This window comes from Hibiscus syriacus, unplaced genomic scaffold (assembly GCF_006381635.1).
Source record: "Hibiscus syriacus cultivar Baekdansim isolate YM2019G1 unplaced genomic scaffold, ASM638163v2 tig00110307_pilon, whole genome shotgun sequence".
In the NCBI taxonomy this organism is placed as follows: Eukaryota; Viridiplantae; Streptophyta; class Magnoliopsida; order Malvales; family Malvaceae; genus Hibiscus; species Hibiscus syriacus.
Genome location: NW_024062674.1, coordinates 897,667 through 920,533, shown reverse-complemented (window position 1 = coordinate 920,533; position 22,867 = coordinate 897,667). Strand labels below are relative to the sequence as shown.

General features: G+C 34.5%; 2 protein-coding genes across 2 annotated transcripts; both read left to right on the top strand.

Moving 5' to 3' along the window:
• Nucleotides 1-4,623: 4,623 nt before the first annotated feature.
• LOC120116932 (dentin sialophosphoprotein-like) lies at nucleotides 4,624-6,560 on the top strand. Its single transcript, XM_039137311.1, has 2 exons — nucleotides 4,624-6,499; nucleotides 6,541-6,560. The coding sequence occupies exons 1-2, from the start codon at nucleotides 4,624-4,626 to the stop codon at nucleotides 6,558-6,560; spliced, it is 1,896 nt and encodes a 631-aa protein (XP_038993242.1).
• Nucleotides 6,474-22,577, top strand: LOC120116917 (dnaJ homolog subfamily C member 7-like). The gene is made up of 12 exons (XM_039137299.1): nucleotides 6,474-6,697; nucleotides 6,745-7,283; nucleotides 7,426-7,665; nucleotides 8,207-8,336; nucleotides 11,115-11,267; nucleotides 12,190-12,428; nucleotides 12,545-12,614; nucleotides 18,177-18,383; nucleotides 20,464-20,720; nucleotides 21,332-21,410; nucleotides 21,499-21,639; nucleotides 22,108-22,577. The coding sequence occupies exons 1-12, from the start codon at nucleotides 6,611-6,613 to the stop codon at nucleotides 22,282-22,284; spliced, it is 2,319 nt and encodes a 772-aa protein (XP_038993230.1). The 5' UTR covers nucleotides 6,474-6,610; the 3' UTR covers nucleotides 22,285-22,577.
• Nucleotides 22,578-22,867: the final 290 nt, after the last annotated feature.

Sequence of the window (22,867 nt, the reverse complement as noted above, 5' to 3'; positions counted from 1 at the left end):
CATGTTTGGGTAGTTCATACCCTAAATCATTCATAAAATTAATATAAAATATTATAAAAATATTCTTTATAAACTTTATAAATCATACTGTAAATTTGAATGAGGTTGACTTATCGCAAGTTGTCCTCGATCAAAATAATTAAATAAATAACTGCACTCACCTTTGCCTCACTATAGAACTTTTATACATTAGTCCTAGTCACGATCTTTGTCCTTTCCTTTCGGATCGTTCGGATTGCTAGATTTATCGTAGTCTGACAATACCAAATTATAACACAAAATGTTCGAACTACATATTAGTATCGTACTAGCATGAGCTGATTTTAACATTCGAAAATATATAAAAATCGAGATTAAATCGATATAAACTAAATCACATTTCTATTATAATTTCCAACTTCCCAAAAATACTCTTCCAAATTCATGAATATTTATTTTCATCTTTAACCCTTCATCTTTGCTAAATTACACAAATAAACCACAAATTGTGAATTCTTTTTAGAATTCACCTCAACCTTTTCATTTAATTCATAATGGTCCTTCACCATTATGCTCATTGTACATTAAATATAAAACTTCCAGCCCTTTAATAAAATATTCAAATAAATACCTCAACATTTCAAACATTACTCTTCATGTTCTAATCCATTTCAACTTAAATTCTAAAATTTCCATATTCAGACAACTTGCACTACCTTTGGAGAATCAATATTATGTATTTATGTACACACTGGAATTTAATTTCATTTCTTTCATTGAAAACTAGACTCGAATACGAATCCCTCCATATAAAGAACTCCTAATTCATTTGTACAACTTATGGTGAATTTTCAAAGTTGACTCACAGAATCTATTTTGTGCAGAATCTGTTGCCCGTTTTTCTGACATTTCCTTGGATAAAAATTCATATCTTTTTGTATACACCTTGAAATTGATTCCAGTTTGTTTTAAACAAACTAGATTGATATAAGAACACAATATATAAAAATTACCTCCAAATAATTTTTATAAAATTTTGGTGAATTTTAAAACTCACTGCCAGATTTATTTCCTATGGTTGAATACCTCTAAATCATTTAGGGGAAATTTTTGTTCATTTTCAATCATAAATTCAACCTCCTATGATTAAATTCATGCATTTCCAATCATAACAACATCAAATTGAATCAAAATCCCATCATTCTCATAATCCATAACATGGCCAAACCTTATTTATGCATGTACAATTAATTTAACTATCATACATGCTTTAGAAATAATTACTAACATCAAAAACATAAAAATCCTTCATCAGTTCTTCAAGATCACTAATCCTCCTTAAACCTTAATTATGAAATCTCATCACATAATCATCTTCACCATGAAATATTGGTACCAAATGATAAAGAATTTCATGTAGATTAATTCTCTATCTAATAACTAAATCCAAAAACCAAGTATATTGCTTCAAAAAATCAAATAAAAATCCTTACCTTGGAGAACTTGGAGTTTTTGCCTTGAAGACATTGAATTCTGATAATGGCTTAATTGTGTTGAATATTATAGAATTTAAAAGATAAAACACATGGCAATTTCCAATTAATTGAATTTAATATTCAATTAATGAAAAATCTTAAAAATACCCATAATAACTCTTGAAAATTACCTAATGACATTGTATTATCTTCCATTAAAATATTCATTCGTCAAAAATAAATCAATTTGGCTTTGAATTTAGAATTTGTCCATGCAATTTTCAAAAATTGCATTTTAGTCACTAAAATTTCATTGTTTTGTTCAAATCTGAAAAATTGCACTGTTCTGAGTGAAATTTCTCTGATCTAAAATATGAAAATAATATTTCCAACCATTTTCTAACATCCTTAAAAATTTTGTAAAATTTCAATTCAATCCGATTATCCGATTTCAATACCGAACTTTACTACTTTCTAGCTTTTAACATAATTCCCGTATAAAAAAATCCGATTCTCACTAAAATCTCTATTTTAATCCAAACTATTCATTTACAAACTAAAATATATAACTTTTAAAAATTAAAATTTTAGTCCCTACACTTTTCAAGGTTTATACTTTAGCCCTAAACTTTCAAAACTTACATTTTAGTCATGGTCCAAATTTGGGGTATTACACGAATAATTGCCAAGAGGGGGTGAATTGGCCAATTGAAATTTTTGGGTATAAAGGAGAAAAGATAGGAAAATTTGCACAATGATTTATAGTGGTTCGAATTCTAAACCAAGTCTAATCCACTACCTTAGCTCCACACTAAGAATTTTCTAACAAAATCACTAATTTGTTCTTTCTTTTTCCAGGCTCAAGAGTAACCTTTACAAAACCCTTAGTTTTTCAATGGCTAAACTAAAATCACTCCCTTTTTACAAAGTTTAAAAGATATACACAAGAAAACCTTACAAAGGTAGGTGTTTACAAGAATTAAGCTCACAAGAAAAACAATTAAAAGATTTGCAATAAGCTCAAACACATATGTATAAGAGAAAAGGAAAAATAAAGAGTGAAATAGCTTTTCTCTTGATCTCTATTGCTTGGATAGGTGTTGTAACCTTCTTCAAGTGTCCTCAACCTGTTTTTATATGTTGGAATGAGTTTGTGGCTGTTTCTAGCCATTGCGGGTGTTTTGGAGCCATTAGAGATGAAATTCTGAAAAAGTAAAATTGCCCAGAATAGGGAGTATCAATACTCCTTTAAAGAGTATCAGTACTACCTTTGTAATATTTAAATAAACTAGCTGTTAAAGACTGTTGGACTTGACCAATATCGATACTATGGTTCATGGTATCGATACCACTGTGTAAAGTAGTATTGGTACCCCTTGAGTGTCGGCACCTATTTTGTATTCTGGAATTATCGATACTTCTCTTACCTTTGGTATCGGTACCAATGAATATTATCGATATTGTTCATGTAGTATCGATACTGTAAGAACAATATTGGTACTATGTACCCAGAAAACTGTTTTGTGGTCAAATTCTAGTTTAATGGACTTTGAATTATTTTTGAAAACTTTGAACAAATTAAATCAAGTCCAAAGACATTTTGCCTTAATTTGTTATATCAAAATATTATAAAACATGGTTCAACAAATAAAGATATAGTAAAAACTATTGAAAAATTAAATTTTTATAAAAGAGGAAATCGATATTCTTTAAAAGCAGTTGGCATATAATTTCTTAGGTTAATGTTTTTTTAAAGATAAAATGGAGTAAGAGGTAATTAGTATTTTTGTTAATAAAATTCTTTTGTTATTTATTAGATTTAGTTGAGAGGATGAATTTTCATGAACATCACACATCGATATGTACCAATATAAAATAGAGTAAATTTACAAATGATCTTTAAACTGCGATAAAATATTTTTTTAATCATTTAATTTTTAGAAGTTATAAAATAAACATTAAATTTTAGATTTTGTTAAAACTATAAGTATCAATACTTAACTATTAAGAATGAGAGATGCAACGTTTTATTAGACAAATAATCCAAAAAAAGAAAGAAAAAGAAATATATGTGTTGGAAAATTAATTTGAGATCTAAGTCATTTGTTAAAGTGCTTTTGAAACTCATCATGTCATCGTGACGAGTTTTATAAAATATAATAAATAACTAGAGCTCGTTATGCCCTCATAACGAGTTCCATACAATTTTCCTCAAGTCCACATGATGAGTTATATTTTTGTAATATATTTTATGAAACTCGTCACGAAAGCATGACGAATTCCATATGTATTATAAAAAATGGCCTAAATCTCAAAATAAATTTTCAACACCTGTATTTTTCAAATTTTTGTTTCCCGCCCATAATATTTCTAAAATTTAAGTCGTGATCTGACATTCCAAATTGATAAAAAAAATCTTAATTTTATAGGTAATTTGAATTCAAACAATTTATCTATAAGTATTAATGAGTTTATTTATAGGCATAATACCAAAATTAGCGCCCAATATTTGGCAAAATAATTATTTTGTCCCCTATTATATTTTATGAAGCATTTTGACCCCAATGTTTCATTTTAGGGCAAAAGGCCCCTAACATTTGATAGAATAATCACTTCGGTCTTTATTCTTTTTTCTGGGTCATTTTAGGCTTCAACGTTTTATTTTATGTTTAAAAAGCTCATATTTTGGAACATTAATTGTGCTTTTTGCCCCAAAGTGAAACATTAGGGGCCAAAATGTTCCAAAAGAAAGAATAGGAGCCAAAATGATAATTTTAATAAATATTGAGGGACTATTTTTAGTATTTTGCCTTATTTATATTTAAAATCAAACACATATATTACTTTTTAATCTTAAAAAATGATTTTTAGCATCAAAATGGAAACATTTTAATAATACGTGATTTATTAGACCATTTATCAAAATATAATAAATAAATTTCAATTTTCAAAATATTATTAAATGCCATAATTTGAATAAGAAATGCATTCCGATACTTGAACTTCTACGCCACAAAAAAATCAGTTCATACTTCATCTCTTCAAAACCCTACAGCAAGATCGAAAATTTTTGTTTTAAATTTTTGATAAACCAAAACCCTAAAATTTCACCAAAACTTACAATTATTCTCGCTTCTATACGTCTCTGGCCGCCGTCGAAACTCGATCAATGGATACCTACTCTTCCAATGCTAAACCCTCCAACGCCCCTCAAAACGCTAATGCAATACCCTATAACTTCAATGCGTTTCCTCGAACCATCCATTCCCAAATGAATTCATCAACTTCCTCGATCTTTGATAGTGCTGGGGAGTTCGATTGCGGCAGGAACGGCTTCAACCAGAAGTCAGCTGCGCCGGGTCGGCCTCGGGTAAGGCTGTCCAAGTTGAGGAAGCCGATGAATGGGAAGGTGAGAGGCGGACTGGGGGAAGTTGGGTCAGATTTCAACCCGTTTAAGCAATCCGTTCAAGGTTGGGGTCGATCAAGCACAATTGGTAATCTATCTTCATCCAGCTTTTTAGATAGTTTGAATATAGTTAACAATGATAATAACAATAATAATCCAAGGTTTGTATTTGGTCTTAATAATGGAACTGATAGAGACTTTAGTGGAAATGTTGAGGTTGAGAATGAAAATAAGGAGCCTTTTAGAGAGAGTGAGGATGATGGATTTGTATTTGAAGCCAATCAGCGTGGCGGCATGAAGAAATTGGTCTCTGAAAATTTTGGTTTTGTTTTTGGTGCTAATGGGAGTGATGGAGGGGTAAAATCAAATCCGGGAAAGGGAAAATCCAGAGATTATGTAGTGAGTTTTGATGGTTGTATGGGGAAAGCGAAAGTAGAGACTGGTTCCCAGGGTGGTAAAGATAGTAATTTAGATTTTTCTTTTGGTGTGACCAAGAGTGGTTTAGAATCTAGTTGGGGTTCAGGGAAAGTACAGTTTGATAAGACTCTCAATGAGCCAGATTGTTGTGACGCTGGTGTTGTGTTTGGTTCTAGTCAAAGATATTCAAATTTATCTTCCAATTCTGATAGGATTGAGTCTACCATTTTTGCGGGGGAATCAATATTTGGGCCTAATCTCCATGATTCATCCTCATTTAATCCCGAAAGGGGAGAATCTGGCAAAAGCTTTGGACAGCCAATTTCTGGTGATTTTGGGAAGATGAATATGAAGGGTGGAACAGAGTCCCAGAAAATGGAACCTGCTGCAGTTAATTTCAATGTTAATGGAAATGAGAGTTGTGTTGAGGATTGTGCTAATGATTTCTTTGTTTTTGGTGCCACTAGCGGTAAAGGTTCCTTTTCTAATGAATGCAAAGATGGAATCAAATCAAGCAGTGGAAATTTTGGAGTTTCTGTTGACAATGGTTCGTCTAAGGATGGTTTTGTGAATAGCAATGATGTTGGTGGTTCTTCTGGTGCAAACTCAATATTTATATTGCAACATGATTTACAGAAACTAAATATCAGTTGCTATAGAAATGTTGATGGTAGTGACACAACTGAGGGTTCAGACACAAAAGTGGATTCTGAGACCATATTTGTTTTTGGAAGCTGTGAGAAGGTATCTGGCCCTTTGAAAAACGCTCCAGATGGTGGTCCTTGTCAAGATTGGTCCAACAATGGAAATGTGAATGGTGTTGTATCTTCTAATAGCTTTAGTGAAGATACTGCTGGAATTTCTGATGCCAAACCATTTACATTTAGGGCAGGCATCAGTAAGGCTTCTAATATTGAAAACTCTTTCCAAGGTCATGGTAGAGATGATGTAGGTCTAAGTGAGATCGATACATGTGCATCTCTCAATCTCAACTCGCAAGGAAATAGTGCAGTTGACTCGGTGACGGTTGGAATAGAAAAGAACAATGAAAGTTGTTCAACTGGCAATCTAGATCAAATGGGGACTTCGTTCAGTGATTTTAAAACACCTGAGTGGGATCTTTCTTCCTTCAAAGCACATCTATTTACCGAAGTGGATGAGAAGTTGGAAATTGATGTAAAAAGTGGCTTAGCTAAGGGGAAAGGAGTAAAGAAAATGAGAGGCACATCAAAGAAATCTTATCTGCATAAGCTTTGGTCCAAGCAACAACATGTGCTAAATGAAAGCAGTTCTCAAGTAATTCAAGACTCCTCTGAATGTTGTTCACCCATGGATGTTTCTCCTTACCAAGAAATTACTGAAGCTGATCTATCATCAAAGGGAACTTTTCAGGCATCGGAAGAGGCTTCCCCATTGGAATACAATTTTATTCCCTCTGCATTACACCCATCAACCTTCAGTATGTCCGAAGCTGAACAGAAACACAGTGAGCCAAATGAAGAGAATTTTGGGTATGATCATGAAAGAATTTTTTTTGGTGATCCTTCAAAAGAGTCTGTTTGTGAAGCAGAAACTGCATGCACTACTTTCAAATCTGGCTGGTTATGCAATAGCAGTTGCACTAGTGTTGAAGGGGCAAGAGACCTTAATGGGACCCAGGAAAGCAAGCACACAGGAAAGTATTGTTCTGGTTCAGGAGTGGAAGATGAGAGAAGTTTTACCTTCTCCGCAACATCAACTTCTGGGCTAGGTAGCTCATCATTCAGAAAGCATAAACCTCGAAAGCAAAATAAGGTGAAAATTGGGAATGCTTCATTTATTATAACTCCAAGCTCAAATTTTAAAGAAGGATATTCCTCTGTCCAGTTTCCACCTTGTGATCCAGTACAGCCTGAACAAAAAGATAAACCTACATACCACAGCAATGAGGAGAATAAAAATTTCAATCAAGGGTCTAACTCCAATACTGTTTCTGTCAACGAAGTCTGCGAAATGTGGCGACTCAGGTATCTTTATGATTGATAGGCATATAATTTTGTCTATGATGGGTTCTCTGGATTATTTTTTGCTGATGTGATTTAGTTTTCATTAATATTGCTCTGAGAAATTGGATTTTATTTTTATGTGGAAGATTTGATTTTGTATCAGGGGAAATCAGGCTTATAGAAATGATAATCTGCCTAAAGCTGAGGAATTCTACACACAGGGTATCAATTCTATCCCCTCAAATGAAACTTTGCGGTGCTCCATCAAACCTCTTGTGCTTTGCTATAGCAACCGTGCAGCCACTCGGATATCTCTTGGAAGGATGAGGGAAGCTTTGGCAGACTGTCTGATGGCTGCTGCTCTTGATCCCAATTTTCTCAAAGTTTATGCCAGAGCTGCCAAGTAAGGCCCTCAAGTTTGGCTTTGCACTGTGTTTTATTTAGTTGGGACATGGATATTATTATTATTATATACAGAAGTACTATATTGAAGTTTTGAAGTACTTGGAAATCATACAGTTTGCGTGAACTATAAAATGAAATTGAAGAAGAATATGGCCTTGGTAAAATAACTGTTCTGATTATGGATGAACTTGGTATGTCAACCATTAATGGAGGAAATCTTGCTTGGAGCTTATGACCAAGATTTTAGGTGCATCATCCTCCATCCTTATTGTTTGTTAACTAGAAGATTAAATTTTCTTTAAAACTGATTTGTTTTGGTTAAATATTCAGTGAAATAGACCAATTATTTTATCTACTATTTATATGGATTTCTATAAGAAAAAGTCTATTTATACAGGGGTTTCTTAAGTTGTTAACTGCCCTTCTCATCTAGGAATTCCTCGTATGTGCATAGAATTGTTATATATGGTGTAACCTTTTTCACTAATTCCTTATGAGGAACACTGCTGTCCTAAAAACCAATTGTGTGCAATTTGCAGTTGTCACCTTTTGCTGGGAGAAACTGAAACTGCTGTCCGGTGTTTCAGTAAGTGCTTAGGTTCAGGAGCTGATGTGTGCTTGGATCGTCGAACTACAATAGATGCTGCGAATGGCCTTCAAAAAGCTAAGGTATGCTACATTTTGAATCTTTATGTCATTATCATCGAGCAAGTGTCAATCTTGTATAGATTGACCTATGATGCCTACCTTATTAAAATAAAAAAGGCCTTTTTCTACTTGCTTACTAGGTTGGAAGCATTATCAAATCTTAGAGATCCCATAAGTCACAGGGTGCATAAGTTATTATACTGCTTATTTATGATTATATTTTGTCAGATTGGATATGATGACTGTACAATAGATACCTCTCTACCTATTGTAGTTTGATTTCCTGTTGGACAACCCTAAGATCAACAGTTGTCTTAATAAGAAGAGATAAGATGGCAGGAAGTGAACTGAGGAATAGGAACATTGAAGGCTTCTCAAATGAAAATATCATTGTTTTATTAGTAAGCTTTACTGCAGTGTCTCCAACCTCATGTCTTGATTTTGAACATTGTCAGGTTAATGAAATTGTGGTAGTTAGTATATTGTGGTCAATAAATTATAACCATCTTGGAGAAACCTTTTAGACTAGTAAGATTCCAGATATCAAATATTCCTGGCCCCAGAAGTCTTGGAGTTCTTAAGTTATTATAATGCTTATTTACAAATATATTTGATCAAATTGCATGTAATGATTTTATAATAGAGGCATCTCTACCTGCCGTGCTTTGGTTTTCATGTTGGTTGACACCCCCCAGATTAGCAGTAATCTTGATAGGTTCTAGGAGATAAGACGGCAGGAAGTGAACTGAGAAATTGGAAATGGATGGTTTCTCAGATGAAAATATAATTCCTTAACATTAAGCTTTACATCGGTGCACTATTTTTTTTGATTTTAACATTGTCATGTCTAGTATTTGGTAAAAGTGTCAGGTTAATGAAATTATGGTACTCCGTAGATTGTGTTCAGTAAGTTATAACCTTGGAAGAAACCCTTAGACTAGTAAGATTCCTGTTTGTTATGAAGGAATGGAAATGTTCAATACTGTCTGGCTATTTTGTGCCTAGTTTTGCTGCTATGAGGTCATTGGTTATTTCTAGGTATGGGCACGGGTTGGGTAGGGTCGGACTTTTGGCTGCCTTGACCTCAACCTGAGGAAAAAAAACTCTCCACCCGATTCAAACCCACCCTGAAATTTGAAGTTGGAATATGCCCTTGATCCGATCCAACCCAAGCAAATTTCAATCTTTTTTTGCTGCTTTAGCACGGAATCAATCTTCAGAAATGAAGGAAAAAATAAAATAAATCAATCAATCAAACCCCAGAAATAAAATCAAAACCCAACACTAAAATTGGTTGATTCAGCTTTGCATCGTGTAGTTAAACTAAAAATCTTCTTGAAAATTGAAGAAAAGTAGAAAAAGAAGCATTAGGAAACAGAAAACTCAGCAAAATCCCTAAATCAAAAATAAATGCAAAATCCCTAAATCATATATGTTGAAATCATTGAGTTTGAAAACCCTAATATATTTAATTAAAATTTTATCTGAAACATAATGGATAGAGTTTGAAGTCAGGAAAAAATGGGAAATTGAAAGACTATTAAAATAAAAAAGAAAGTAAAGAATGAATGAATGGATCTGGTGGGAAAGCAAAAACACTCTTCATAACGTGATAAACCAATAAAGCAGAAAAACAAAATGGGAAATCAAAGCATTTGCAGGAAAAAAGTTTAAGAAAATAAAAAGGAAAAGAAAGAAAGAACGAAAGAGTCGGAAGCAGAGGAGAGGCTGAGGAAGGAGACACAAAGGGTAAAAATAACCAAACATATATTATACATATAAGGGGTATATTAGTTATTTACCCCAGGTCGGATTGAGGGTTTTCACCCAAAATCCGACTCCAATTCTCCCATTCACAAACCCGGCCTGACCTAATTCAAACCTGAAATTTGACCATCCCTAGTTATTTCCTTGCCCATACAGGATTGAAAACTCTCTATAGAGAGATTATTCTGCATTTGTTTGGAGGTGAAAGGGGACTCGAGTTAGAGGTGCTAATGACTAACCATGATAAGAGTAGCTGACAGGATGGAAGTCCAATAGTCCTTGACTAGGTTAGTGGAGCAAATCAAAACCTCTAAATAGAGAACAAATAGTCTGCCTAAGCTTACTTTTCTTTGTTTGCTAAATTTATTGAAGCCTCCTGCTTGATTTAAAATGGAAATCAACTCCAGGAATGCGAAATTCTACAAATATATATGTATACACACTCCCCAAACAGTCTGGCCTTGCCTTTTTCCTAAATCAGATTCACTTGGCACTTGAATGTAGGAAGGGATAAGGGTCTTGACCCAGCCAAAAATATCAATATATATATGTAATTCGGGAAAAAATTGAACTCGCTTATATTGGATGTATACAAATATCTAACCTTTTCAGTCAAATATGATCAAAATAGGTTACAAAGATAAGTAAACATGAATTTTCTTGGTCTTGTTTGACAGGACAGTAAATGTTATGGTAGTTAACTTTCAACTTAGTTCTATTTTAAGTAATAAATTAGTAAATTCTGCTTGATTCTTCAATATACTGCTTTACATAGAAAACATTTGAAATCCAATAACTATTTTCAAACGTCCATGTAAGTATTTTTTTTCAATAATTAAATAGAACTGATTGAAGTTTAGGAATTTGAGTAATAGAATTTAAGTGGCTCAGGCTTCGAGTTCAGTGCTTAAGCTCTACAAGGCTAAGATTACTAGACTGTAGTGGTATGTTTTGCTGCCTGATTTTTGAAGTATATTGTGGTGGCTGGTGACTGATTCTCTCTCACCCTCTTTTTTCTTTTTTTGCCTGCAGAAAGTGGATGAGCTTCTAATTAGTTCCACAGCACTTTTGGAACAAAAGTCATCCAGTTCAGCATCTAGTGCATTAGATATGATTGCTGAGGCCTTGTCTATCAGTCCATATTCTGAAAAATTGCTTGAAATGAAGGCAGAGGCTCTTTATATGGTATGTTCTCTTTCAACACGTAATTTGATTTAGAGGGCGTTTGGTATGATGGAATACTCTTTCCAATGAATTTATTTAAGGGGAGAGTGATCTCCATGTTTGGTATGCTAAAACCCATCAACTTTCATGGGAATGTAACTTTCTTAAGGAATTACTCTCCCTCAAACATGGGAATGTGATTCCAGCGTGGAAGTAATTTTCCAATGTAGTTGGGAAGTTAAAAAAATACATTTGAGACAAAAATAGCCTTTTTCATTTTTTCCATTATTTTTATTCACTTTTTTTTCTAATTTTAAAATCATAAAAAATATTTTATTTTAAATTTATTTTAATTACTATATCAATTTAAAATTTAATTTATATTCTAATTTAAATAAATATTAAATATCTAAAACTTATTTTAAATTAATAATATACCATTTATTTTTTATATGTCTTAATTTATTTATTTTAAAAAATAAATTAATATTATAAAAAATAAATGGATTATATATTGTGCTTGTTAATAAGAAACTATCTTTTATTAATAATAAATATCATTAAAGAAGTTAAAATTAATAAACTTTGTATTTTATTTGATGAGGTTAATTTTGAGTGTTGTTACCATCACATTCTTTGTAAAGTGTTTGGTGCAAAACATATCAATGTAACTTTCTCATGATTTTAATCAATATTTTCCCATGTATACTAAACGTTAAAATGTTATTTTTCTAGCAATTACTTTCTTAGCAATCACATTCCCAAGAACGGGTCCATTGTATTCTTAACATGCGAAAGTACCATATGCCACTTTAGTTTCTCCATTTCTTTTCTCCCTTTATTATTTCCATTTCATTTTTTTCTTTTCGTTTAAGCATTTAATTTATACGCTATAAGCAACAATCTAAGTTTGGATTGCATTTTTTATTTTGGCTTCTTGCAGCTGAGGAAATATGAAGAGGCAATTCAATTGTGTGAACAATCTCTTTCTATTGCCGAGAAGAATTTTTCTAAAGCAGAGACAGCTAACCAGTTAGCAAGCACAGATGGTTCAGGATGCTATTCTTTTGCTATGGTGTGGAGGTGGAACTTGATGTCCAAATCATACTTCTGTATGGGAAAGCTTGAGAAGGCACTTGATTTACTTCAGAAGCTTGAGCAAGTGGGATCTATGGAGGACAAGTATACATAATATTTTTATTCATTTTTTTAAACATATTTTTACTGCTCTGTTACCATCATGTCCTTGCATATCATGCTATGATTTATGATTCTGAACTCTGGTTGTAATTTTGTAGGCAGAGCGGCAAAATTTTGGAAATGTCTGTTTTGTTGGCTATTACAATTCGAGAACTTTTGCGCCTTAAGGTATATGATATAGCCCTTCATCAGGATGTTGCTTATTGCATACATTCTCTCTTGAATACTGGGATAGTTCAAATTCATAGGTGGTCCTTTGACATGAAGATAATGCTAATCCCCTAAGGCTTGATCTCAATGGTATGGTACACCATCATGATCATGCCTGCAGGAATTAGTCTTTTTTTATAGGAATTGAAGCCTCATTAAAAACCCCCTTCATGATTTAAGGAACTCATATTGAATTCCTAAATCAGAGGAAGGAGGAAAAGAGTGCCTTAAAGTTTATTAATAAAGATACATAAGATTTACAATAATAAGATAAAACCCTTACAAACAACCTAATAACCCAAAATAAAATATCCCAACAACAAAGTAAAATTAACCAATACCAGACTTAGCCAACCCATCAACCTCAATATTGGCTGTCCTAGCCACCCATCTAATAACTCCCTCGAGTTCTTTGAGTTTAACAGCTACCTCCCTAACAATGGAGGCATAGAAAACAGGACAACAAGATCCATCCTTAATCCAATCCACTACCATTTTACAATCTGATTCTATAATCAACCGACCCTTAATACCTCCTCTCACTGAGTGAAAGAAATTTAAACCCTCCTTAACAGCCTTTAACTCCATCAGAATAGGTGGACCCGGACCAGAAGCTGTCTTAAAAGAACCTAAAAGTAGACCTTCTTCATCTCTTAGAATACCTGCAATTCCACTGCTCTTCCAGTCAGAACTAGTAGCTGCATCCACATTCAATTTGACAAAGCCCTTAGGAGGGAGGGACCACGGGATGGTAGAGACAATTGATTTGTTTGGAGGGAAACATGAATCCCCAAGGGAAGGGTCATTGATAAGGGAATCCAAAGAAATGACCGAATCTGCAAACTTAGCTAGGAACCAAGATGCAAGCCTTACTCTAGCTAAGAAAAATAAATTAGTTTGATATAACTTCCCTCTTTCGAAGACGATGTCATTTCTAACTTTCCAAACAGTCCACATAACAACAGCCGGAATAAAGTTCCAAATAGTAGAACTGAAATTTAGATCTTCCCAAGCTAGAAGAAAGTTTTGTGCATTTCCATGAAAGTCCGAATTGATACTCCAATACTGCAAAAATTTATTCCACAAAGACCACACGACAAAACAAGAGAAATAAATGAGAAGAGGATTCATCCACCAAATTACATAAAGGACATGAAAGATCTACAATATCCGAAACCCCTCTTTTAACCAGTTCAGTCCTCACTGGTAGTTTTTGAAGGACCACCTGCCACATAAAAGTCTCAATCCTTGGTGGCACCAATCCTTTCCACAAAATTTTCTTCCAAAAAGAGTTCGCCTGAGAAACCGAGGAACAAATCTTCACACAAGAATTAACAGAATAAACACCATCCCCTTTCCCTTTCCAGATCAGAGCATCGCTGGCATCTTTAGACAAGCAAAAATTAGAAATGATTGTCATCAGATTAGTCCAGTGTTCAAATTCCCAATCAGCCAAATTCCTCCTCAATCGAATATTCCAAATCCAACCTAAAGAACTAAACTCGCTGAAATCAATCAATTTACCACTCTGATTTGAAGAGATAGCAAACAGCCTTGGGAAAGAGACCTTAAGAGGGCAGTCAATTGCCCATTTGTCCTGCAAAAAACGGATAAACTGACCACAACCAACTTGAATTCTGCACATACTTCAAAATTTTGAGCCAAATGAGTCTTCTTTAAAATGAGAATTAACCACTGAACTCCAAATCCAAGAGGATTGAGCTGGAATCTTGCTATTGAACAGTAAAGAGTAGGGATCCAGATTGTATTTTGAACATATCAACCTCCTCCAAACAGCATTCCTTTCATTAGCAAACCTCCAAGACCATTTCCCCAGTAGAGCTCTGTTCATATTAATAATATTCAACACTACCAAACCTCCCTCCTCCTTAGATTTGCACACATTGGGCCAGCTGACCCAATGAATCTTGTTTTTATCCGTTCCACCTCCCCATAGGAATTTAGACATTATGGAATTGAGTTTGGAATTAACCGAGGAAGGAATTTTAAACAGAGATAAATAGTAGGTTGGAAGTGAACAGAGAACCGATTTAATCAAGACTAACCTCCCTACCAATGAAAGAGTGTTCGATTTTCAACCTGCAAGCTTCTTGTTAAATTGTAAAACCACCGGATCCCAAAGAGAGGAAGAATTCCTAGATGCACCGAGAGGCAAACCTAGATATTCAGAGGGAAAATTCCCAACTGCTCAACCAATAGACGAGGCCCACTCCTCAACCTCCTCCGCAGCCGTATTAACACCAAATAATCTGCTTTTCTTCAAATTCAATTGAAGGCCAGAAATGAGTTCAAACACTCTTAGGACCCTCTTAACATTTAAAATCTGATTCTTCGAAGCTCCACAGAAAATAAATAAGTCATCTGCAAATTGCAGATGAGATAAATTAAAAGCCGTCTCATTTCTTCCAAATTGCAGTCCAGAAAACAATCCCTCAGATACTGCTTTTGAAAGCAATAAGTTTAGAAGTTCCCCAACCAAGTTGAAAAGCATAGGAGATAGAGAACAACCCTGACGGAGACCCCTTGCCATAGGGAATTCCTGAGAAGGAACCCCATTAATCAAAACTGAAATTGAGGCTGTTGTTACACATTGTCTGATCCAACTCCTCCATTTGAAGCCAAATCCCATTTTCTCCATAACCGTAAAAAGAATGGACCAATTCACAGTATCATAGGCCTTTCTGAAGTCCACTTTAAACACACATCCTTTAAGCCTTTTCTTCCTCCAAAAGTCAACTCCCTCATTAGCTATAAGAGAGCAATCCAGTATTTGACGACCTGGAATAAATGCAAACTGCGTTGGGCTGATCAAACCAGTAATACAATTCCTTAATCTCCTTGAAAGACACTTTGAAAGGATCTTGTACAACCCTCCTACAAGGCTTATGGGTCTAAAATCATCTAATCCACCAATATTAGACACCTTGGGAATAAGAGTAATGAAAGTATGATTGACTCCATGTTCCCAATCTTTCCCCATATAGAAATTATGAAAAAATTTCAGAATATCTACCTTTAGAATAGACCAAAATCTCTTGAAAAAGCCCATATTTAGGCCATCCGGTCCGGGAGCTTTGTTATTATCACACGATTGAAGAGTTTCCCAAATTTCTTCCTCAATAAATTCTCTTTCCAAAAACACACTTTGCTCCGCATAAATTCTGGAAAAATTCAGCTTCAAATCTTCAACTTCCAAGGTAGACTTAGAATTATAGATTCCAAAAAAATGGTCCTTAACAGTAGCTTTGATGATAGCTGGATCTTGAATAACCTCACCACTCTTTCTCCTGACTGAAGCACATGCATGGAAAAATCTTGTATTACGATCCCCTGCTTGCACCCATTTTGATCTCGATTTTTGAAACCAAATCTGTTCAATTTTATAAAGCTTCCATAATTCTGTTCTCATAGTTCTCAATTCTGCAGCTTTTTCACAGCCATTAGAGTCTTGCATTTGCTGGAAATTTTCCTCTGCTAAGTGGATATTCCTTTCTAATTCTGCAATTTATACAGCTGGGTATTGATCTCTATTCCCTGCCCATTCCTTGATCGCCAATTTGGTAGATTTCAGGATAGAAAAAATTCCAGCTCTGTTGTGTTTACTCTTGCAGTTTTGAACAGCAGAGCCAACTAAATTCTGAAAACCTTCTTCATCCATCAAATAACTAAATAACCTGAATGGCTTTTTACCCCAACTAACTCCACCATTCTTAAGAAAAATGGCATTGTGATCTGATAAAGCCTTAGGTAACAAATACTGTGTAGTCTCAGGAAAGGCTTCCAAAAAACGGACATCAACAAGGAACCTGTCCAGTCTAACAAAGGTGGGTATATCCTGATTGCTACACCATGTGAACCTACCCCCGTGCAGAGGTAAATCAATTAAGCCTGTCTGTTTGATAAAATGACTGAAAATTCTAATTGAATTTCTGTTTTGGGCTCTTCCAATCTTCTCCTCTTCTGAAAGATACACATTAAAATCACCTCCCACACAAAGAGGAGTACTCTGACCACAAATAAAACCAGCTAACTCTTCAAAAAAGCAAGCTTTTTCTTCTTCAACAGTAGGACCATAAACATTGATAAAACCACACCTAAGTTGTGAAGTTCGAAATTTCCCAAAAGTAGCAATGAACCTTCTGTTTATAACATGATTTTCCACTTCAAACATGCCCTCATCCCAACAACTCAATAAACCTCCAGAAGAACCCACTGCTGGAGATTCTGTAAACCCTTGAAGGGTATTCAAGCCACTCCTCCTCAAAAATTGCCTCTGAATCTTCTCCATTTTCGTTTCTTGAAGCAAAAGAAAAATAGGGCGTTTCTTTAGAACTAATTTTTGAACAGATCTTTGTTTTTCCTTTCTTCCCAATCCCCAAACGTTCCATGAAATAATTGCTAATTGGTTAATCATCACAAAAATAAAAAACCAGAACTGCCAAGAAAACCGAAGCTCAAACCAGCCTCAAATCTTCCTCCAACTTAATAATTTTTTCCAGAAAAGTTTACTTCCCTTCCTTGAAAGACACCCCCAAAAGCTTACTGACTTCCCAAGTAGCTAAGGCTTCCTCCAATAGAACTGAAAAAGCTGGAGAAGAAACTGTTGAAATGCTTGCCCGATCCAATGCCTCCCTTATCAACAACCTTTTTGCTCTTCGAATCAATGCAGTGGAATTGAAATCAGAATCATCACCTCCTGAAAACCACCCTTCACACGTATTACCCAAACTGCTATTAGCAACATGCCTCTCCTCAGAAGACTCCACACAATCATCCATATTAAAATCTGCTACTGGACTGACTGGCAGAACTGAATTTAGCACCAAGTCCTTACCCTTTAGCTTGTCTAAGGCTTCCTCTTCTGCAGATAATGGCCAATGTCTTCTCTCCCTTGATCTCGAATACACTCTTTTATAACTAACCGTTCTCCTTTCCAACGACTCACTCCTAGTAGTTAAAGATGAATTAGATCGATGAAGCGATCTTCCCCTAGAAATCATTTTTCCAGCATGTCAGGATAAGTCCCCTGGAACAGTTTCCTGGAAAAAAAACAAGAAAGTTGTATGATGTTTTCTGTGCTCACAAGTTTTTGATAATTGATATAACTAAGGAAATAGAGAGCTGTTATGCCTGTGACTATGAAAGACAAGATTATGGGGCATATTCATCTGTCAGAATCACCGTGGCCTTTTCAGTACTATCCCATGAATGTTAAAGCTTTTGTTATGAGAAGTTTTAGGAGAATCTGATCTGGTGAAAAGATGGCATCAAAGCCTTCATTTTGTTATTCTTGGAGGGAATGATAAAAACAACTCATAAATTGTATTTAATGGCTTATGAGATGGTGAGAAGGTGATTTTGTAAAAATGACATTTACATTTTGTTGTGATCATTTACCCAGTTGGCTGATTCATGTATAGTGTGTAATTTCAGGTGTTGCCTCCTAAAGTACTTGTATTCTTTATTTATTTTGTCTCTTTTGCCATTTTTTACTTTCAGAATGCAGGGAACGATGCAGTTCGTTCTGGTAGGTATACAGAAGCAATAGAGTATTACACAAGTGCTCTGTCAAGCAATGTTGAATCACGACCTTTTGCAGCAATTTGTTTCTGCAATCGTGCTGCTGCACACCAAGCTTTGGGCCAAATTGCCGATGCAATTGCAGATTGCAGTCTAGCAATGGCCCTGGATGAAAATTATTCCAAGGTCTGTATTTCTCCTTCTGTCTTCCTTTCTGCCATATGTAACCAAAGAATGCTTCTGTAGCTGCAATAGCTATTTTTGGATCTTTTTGGGAAGATTTCTTTAATGGTTTTGCTATGCTTTTCGATTGTGGTCTTCTTTCTGTTTGATAAGTCTTTTTAGGAACACAAAGATTAACTGATTAGAGGTAGGGGTGTGCAATCAGTCCGTTCAGTTAAAAAACACTTTAAACTGACCTTCAAAAATTAAAAGCCAATAACCAAACCGACTGTAAAGAAAAACCGTAATATTGGATCAACTTAAGTTGGCCGGTTCATTTGGTTAACCAACTTAACTGAAAAAAGAATATTAATGGATGTCATTATTTTTGTTGGGTTTGGGAATATTATAGTTTGGTTGAGAATATTATAATTTGGGTTCAGAATTCTGGTTGGAATTGATTTTTGAATAATTGGTTTATTTATTTGGGTTTGGGGAATATATGTAAAGTATATAAAATTTAATATATTTATATAAAGTCGGTTAATTTGGTGGTTGATTTTAACCAACTCACCCAATTGACCCAAAACCTGAACATAATTAACCGGACCAAATAACCAATTTGCCTCAGTTTGGTCCATTAACTTGGTTGTTAACCGAGTTTTGCTCACTCCTAATTAGGAGTGATAGTACAGAAAACTAAATACAAAGAACGCTTATCTGGATTTCCAGTTTGTTATTGATGTTTAAAACCTTAAATTGATTGCACTTAATGGGACACAAGCTGTTATTCTTGTGAGGAGCAATCCATTTCATTACTTGTCAGGCTTGGATTTTAAGTTTCTTACTCATGTTACACTTATGCGATTTGTATAGTTTCTTCCCCTTAATTTAGCAGGAATTTATACTTTTCTCTCAGCCTGATTATTCAATTTTAAATTGAGCATTTAATCATTTTAACTGCGTGGATTTGATTACTGGTTAATGTGAGATTCATGATAATTGAGATAGATACAAATTAGACAGAAAAATAGGTCATTTTGGTTGATCAATAATGACTGCATTCGTGGCCTTGGCTATTTGGGCTCTTGACTACCAATGATAGTGGCCTACATTCATTTGCAAGCAATGCATGTGGTCTTCGATCTTCCTATTCTAGCTTTGATTTTCAAGTATCAGTAAATAGTGAAACCAAAATTCTGCTGAACTTTTGAGATCTGCTTCCTAATTACTTCTCCCAAAAAAGTTGCCTAGCTCATGTTACACTTATTCAATTAGTATAGTTGCTTCCCCTTAATTCTGAGAGGATTTATATTTATTTCTGTGTCTGATCATTCAATATTAAGTTCGAGAATTTTCTGATTTCAATTGCGTGGATTTGATTACTGGTTAATGTTTGATTCATGATAATTGAGATGGGTACAGATTAGACACGGAAAAATAGGTCATTTTGGTACATCACAAATGACTGCATTTGTGGCCACGGCTATTTGGGCCCTTGACTACCAATGATAGTGGTCTACATTCATTTGCAAGCAATGCATGTGGTCTTCGATCTTAATGTTCTAGCTTTGATTTTCATGTATCAGTAAATGGTGAAACCAAAATTCTGCTAAACTTTTGGGATTTCCTTCCTAATTTCTTATCCCAAAAAAATGGCCTAGCTCGTGGACAGCAAATAAAATGCTACAAAACCAAAACAACTTTGGCTCTAATATCACGATAAACATCTATCTAATAGCAAATAAGTGGAGAGGCATAACCTGAATAAGTCTGTTGCAAACTGTAAACAAATATTGTGTAAATTGCACTGTTTTTAGTATAAAAATAATTGAATACAGGAAAAAGCTCTAGGGAGGTATGTTGTTGAGCTCATTAACCATTGTAATACCTATTCTCTAGGCCCCTCATTGGACATTCCAATTTTAACTTTATCTCAATTTAAAACTTGAATGGCGAGAGAAGGGTATGTGATAGACGTAAAATTTGCATTCTTTTACTCATTTGAGTCTTTAAGCATTTGTGCTTGGTTTTCTTGTCAGTTATTTTAACTATTATTTCTTCACTACTTTGCACTCACTGGCTGTCCTGCCCTGTAAAGCAGGCAGTTTCCAGGAGAGCAACATTATATGGGATGATCAGAGATTACAGCCAAGCATCTATTGATTTTCAAAGACTTATCTGCATTCTTGAAAAGCAGTCGGAGAAAAAGACTCATCAGTCTGAGAAAAAGACTCACCAGTCTGACAATCGGGATAGATCTACTGGCAACTCAAAAGAGATAGGACTAGCGCGTCGTCAGTTATCATCCATGCAAGAAGAAGCTAAAAAAGAAATCCCATTAGATTTATACCTCATTTTGTAAGTACTTTTTGAAAGCTTGGGAACAGAGTATTTTCTATATAATTTGTTATATGTTAAGCTTAGAGGTAGGGGATATAACTGCTCTTGGTCTTGATATTTTTTTTCCCTTTGTAGCATGCCTTAATGCAAAGCTTTTGTCAAGTTGGCATGATCATTGCTTAATCTATTTTGTAGGGTAATTAGTGTTATCCTAATACTGAAGGACATTTCGATTTGGTTAAGTTATTGTTATTCATGAACATATTAGTTGACAAAGTAATAATAACAGTTATAATAAATAAAGGACCAAAGCCAATTAATACTTTTGAATCATGTAGTGGAAATCTTTGCTTTAAGTTATATCAGTGCTAAAGCTGAAACATGTTTTTTTCTCTGGCCTCATTTAATTCTTGGGACCCAGAAGAAACCATTGTCTTGATAATATTTGTTCAATCATTCAGCCTGTTGCTGCTACACTTTTATTTATTAGTAGTAAAATAGGAACAAACATTTTTTCTGACCTTCCCTGAATAAATCATTGTTTTGATAGTACTTATTCAAATATTCGTCTTGTTGATGCAACACTATATTTTTTGATCTTCTGAAACCATCTTTAATTGCAATGGCAGGGGAGTTAAACCATCGGATTCTGCATCTGATGTTAAAAAGGCATATCGCAAAGCAGCGCTCAGGCATCACCCAGACAAGGTTTGTCATTGGTATACATTTTAATTGATTTCTATTGTATGACAAGTGCTTATATATCGTGTTGGTCTATTTCCTTGGGTTGAGTTAGGCTGGTCAATTCTTGGCAAGGATTGAGAATGGAGATGAGGGGCGACTCTGGAAGGAAATTGCTGAGGTGATTCACAATGATGCTGACAGGCTATTTAAAACGATTGGAGAGGCATATGCGGTGTTATCGGATACTGTGAAGGTTTGCTATCCATCTAATTGAAACTTGAGATACTTCAATGTTGCACCTAATTTTATCATTCCCATCTTGGTTCTGCAGTTGTCTACTTGCACCTTTGTCATGTCTGCTTTGCTAATTGTATATTGCCTGTGCTACCAACTAATATTATTCGATTACCCTTATCTTGGCCAACAAATGAGTATTTAATTCAAGCTTTACAAAGTGGATTTTAATTTGTTCCTGTAGATTTTTTGCTATTATGATGGTTTCATTTGAACATCTTTTTTTGAAATTCACATGGAAGTTGGACCAAAATTGCATCTGTAAATATAAAAAAAGACCTTTTTAATCAAAGGTTCTTGTTCGATGTCTAGATTTTTTCGATCCTACTGTAGTTATTTTATTTGAAGAATTTCCATTTTGGATGGTTTCTCCTATTGTAATTTTTGCTATCGTTCTTGTTTTGATGTGCGATTTCCTATGTTACAGCGGTCAGAATATGATCTTGAAGAGGAGATCCGGAAAGCTCCTAAGCAAAACAGAAGCAGCTCTTATGAAAGACAACGACAAGACGAGGGCCGCTATCCTTACGAGAGGAGTTCAAATAGACGATATTGGCAGGGGAGTTGGAAGGAGTATAAACATTCTTCTCATTCTCGATGGTAAGACAGCTATTTAGCTAAAGTTTTATGCCTAAATAACCCCAATTTTCGTTAAGAAATTGGGAGCAAAGCCTCTAGCTGCCACAAGTTCTTCCATGATCAACAAGTTATTGTGAAATGTAGCAGCTGGGCCAAGTCTCTTAAAATCGATACCTTCGTGCCGATGCCACCTGAATTTTCAGTATTTCAGGCCATTAAAGCTGTGTTGGGAAAATAGGAATACAGTTTTATTTTATAGAGAATATAGAAGATACACATTCTTGATGATTTAGGCCATCATGTTGATATGGATTTGGGGTGCCGTCTTTAATGGCTTGTTTAAATATGCCTCTTTTGTATTCATTTTTTTCAGTGGAAATTTCAAAATGAATGTTTTTCATCCATTAATGCTTACAATTTCTTGTAGGCATAATCATAAATTTAGCCCTTAAAGCTTACATCTTTTATCAATTTGCTTGTTAGAATACATGTTAATTGTCCTTATTTTAGGTTGTATCTTAGAGATTATAAGAGAGTTTATTTTGTATACAATTATGGGGTCGACTTTGAGTTATTTACCTTGTTAAATACTCTCATTTAGTAAAAAA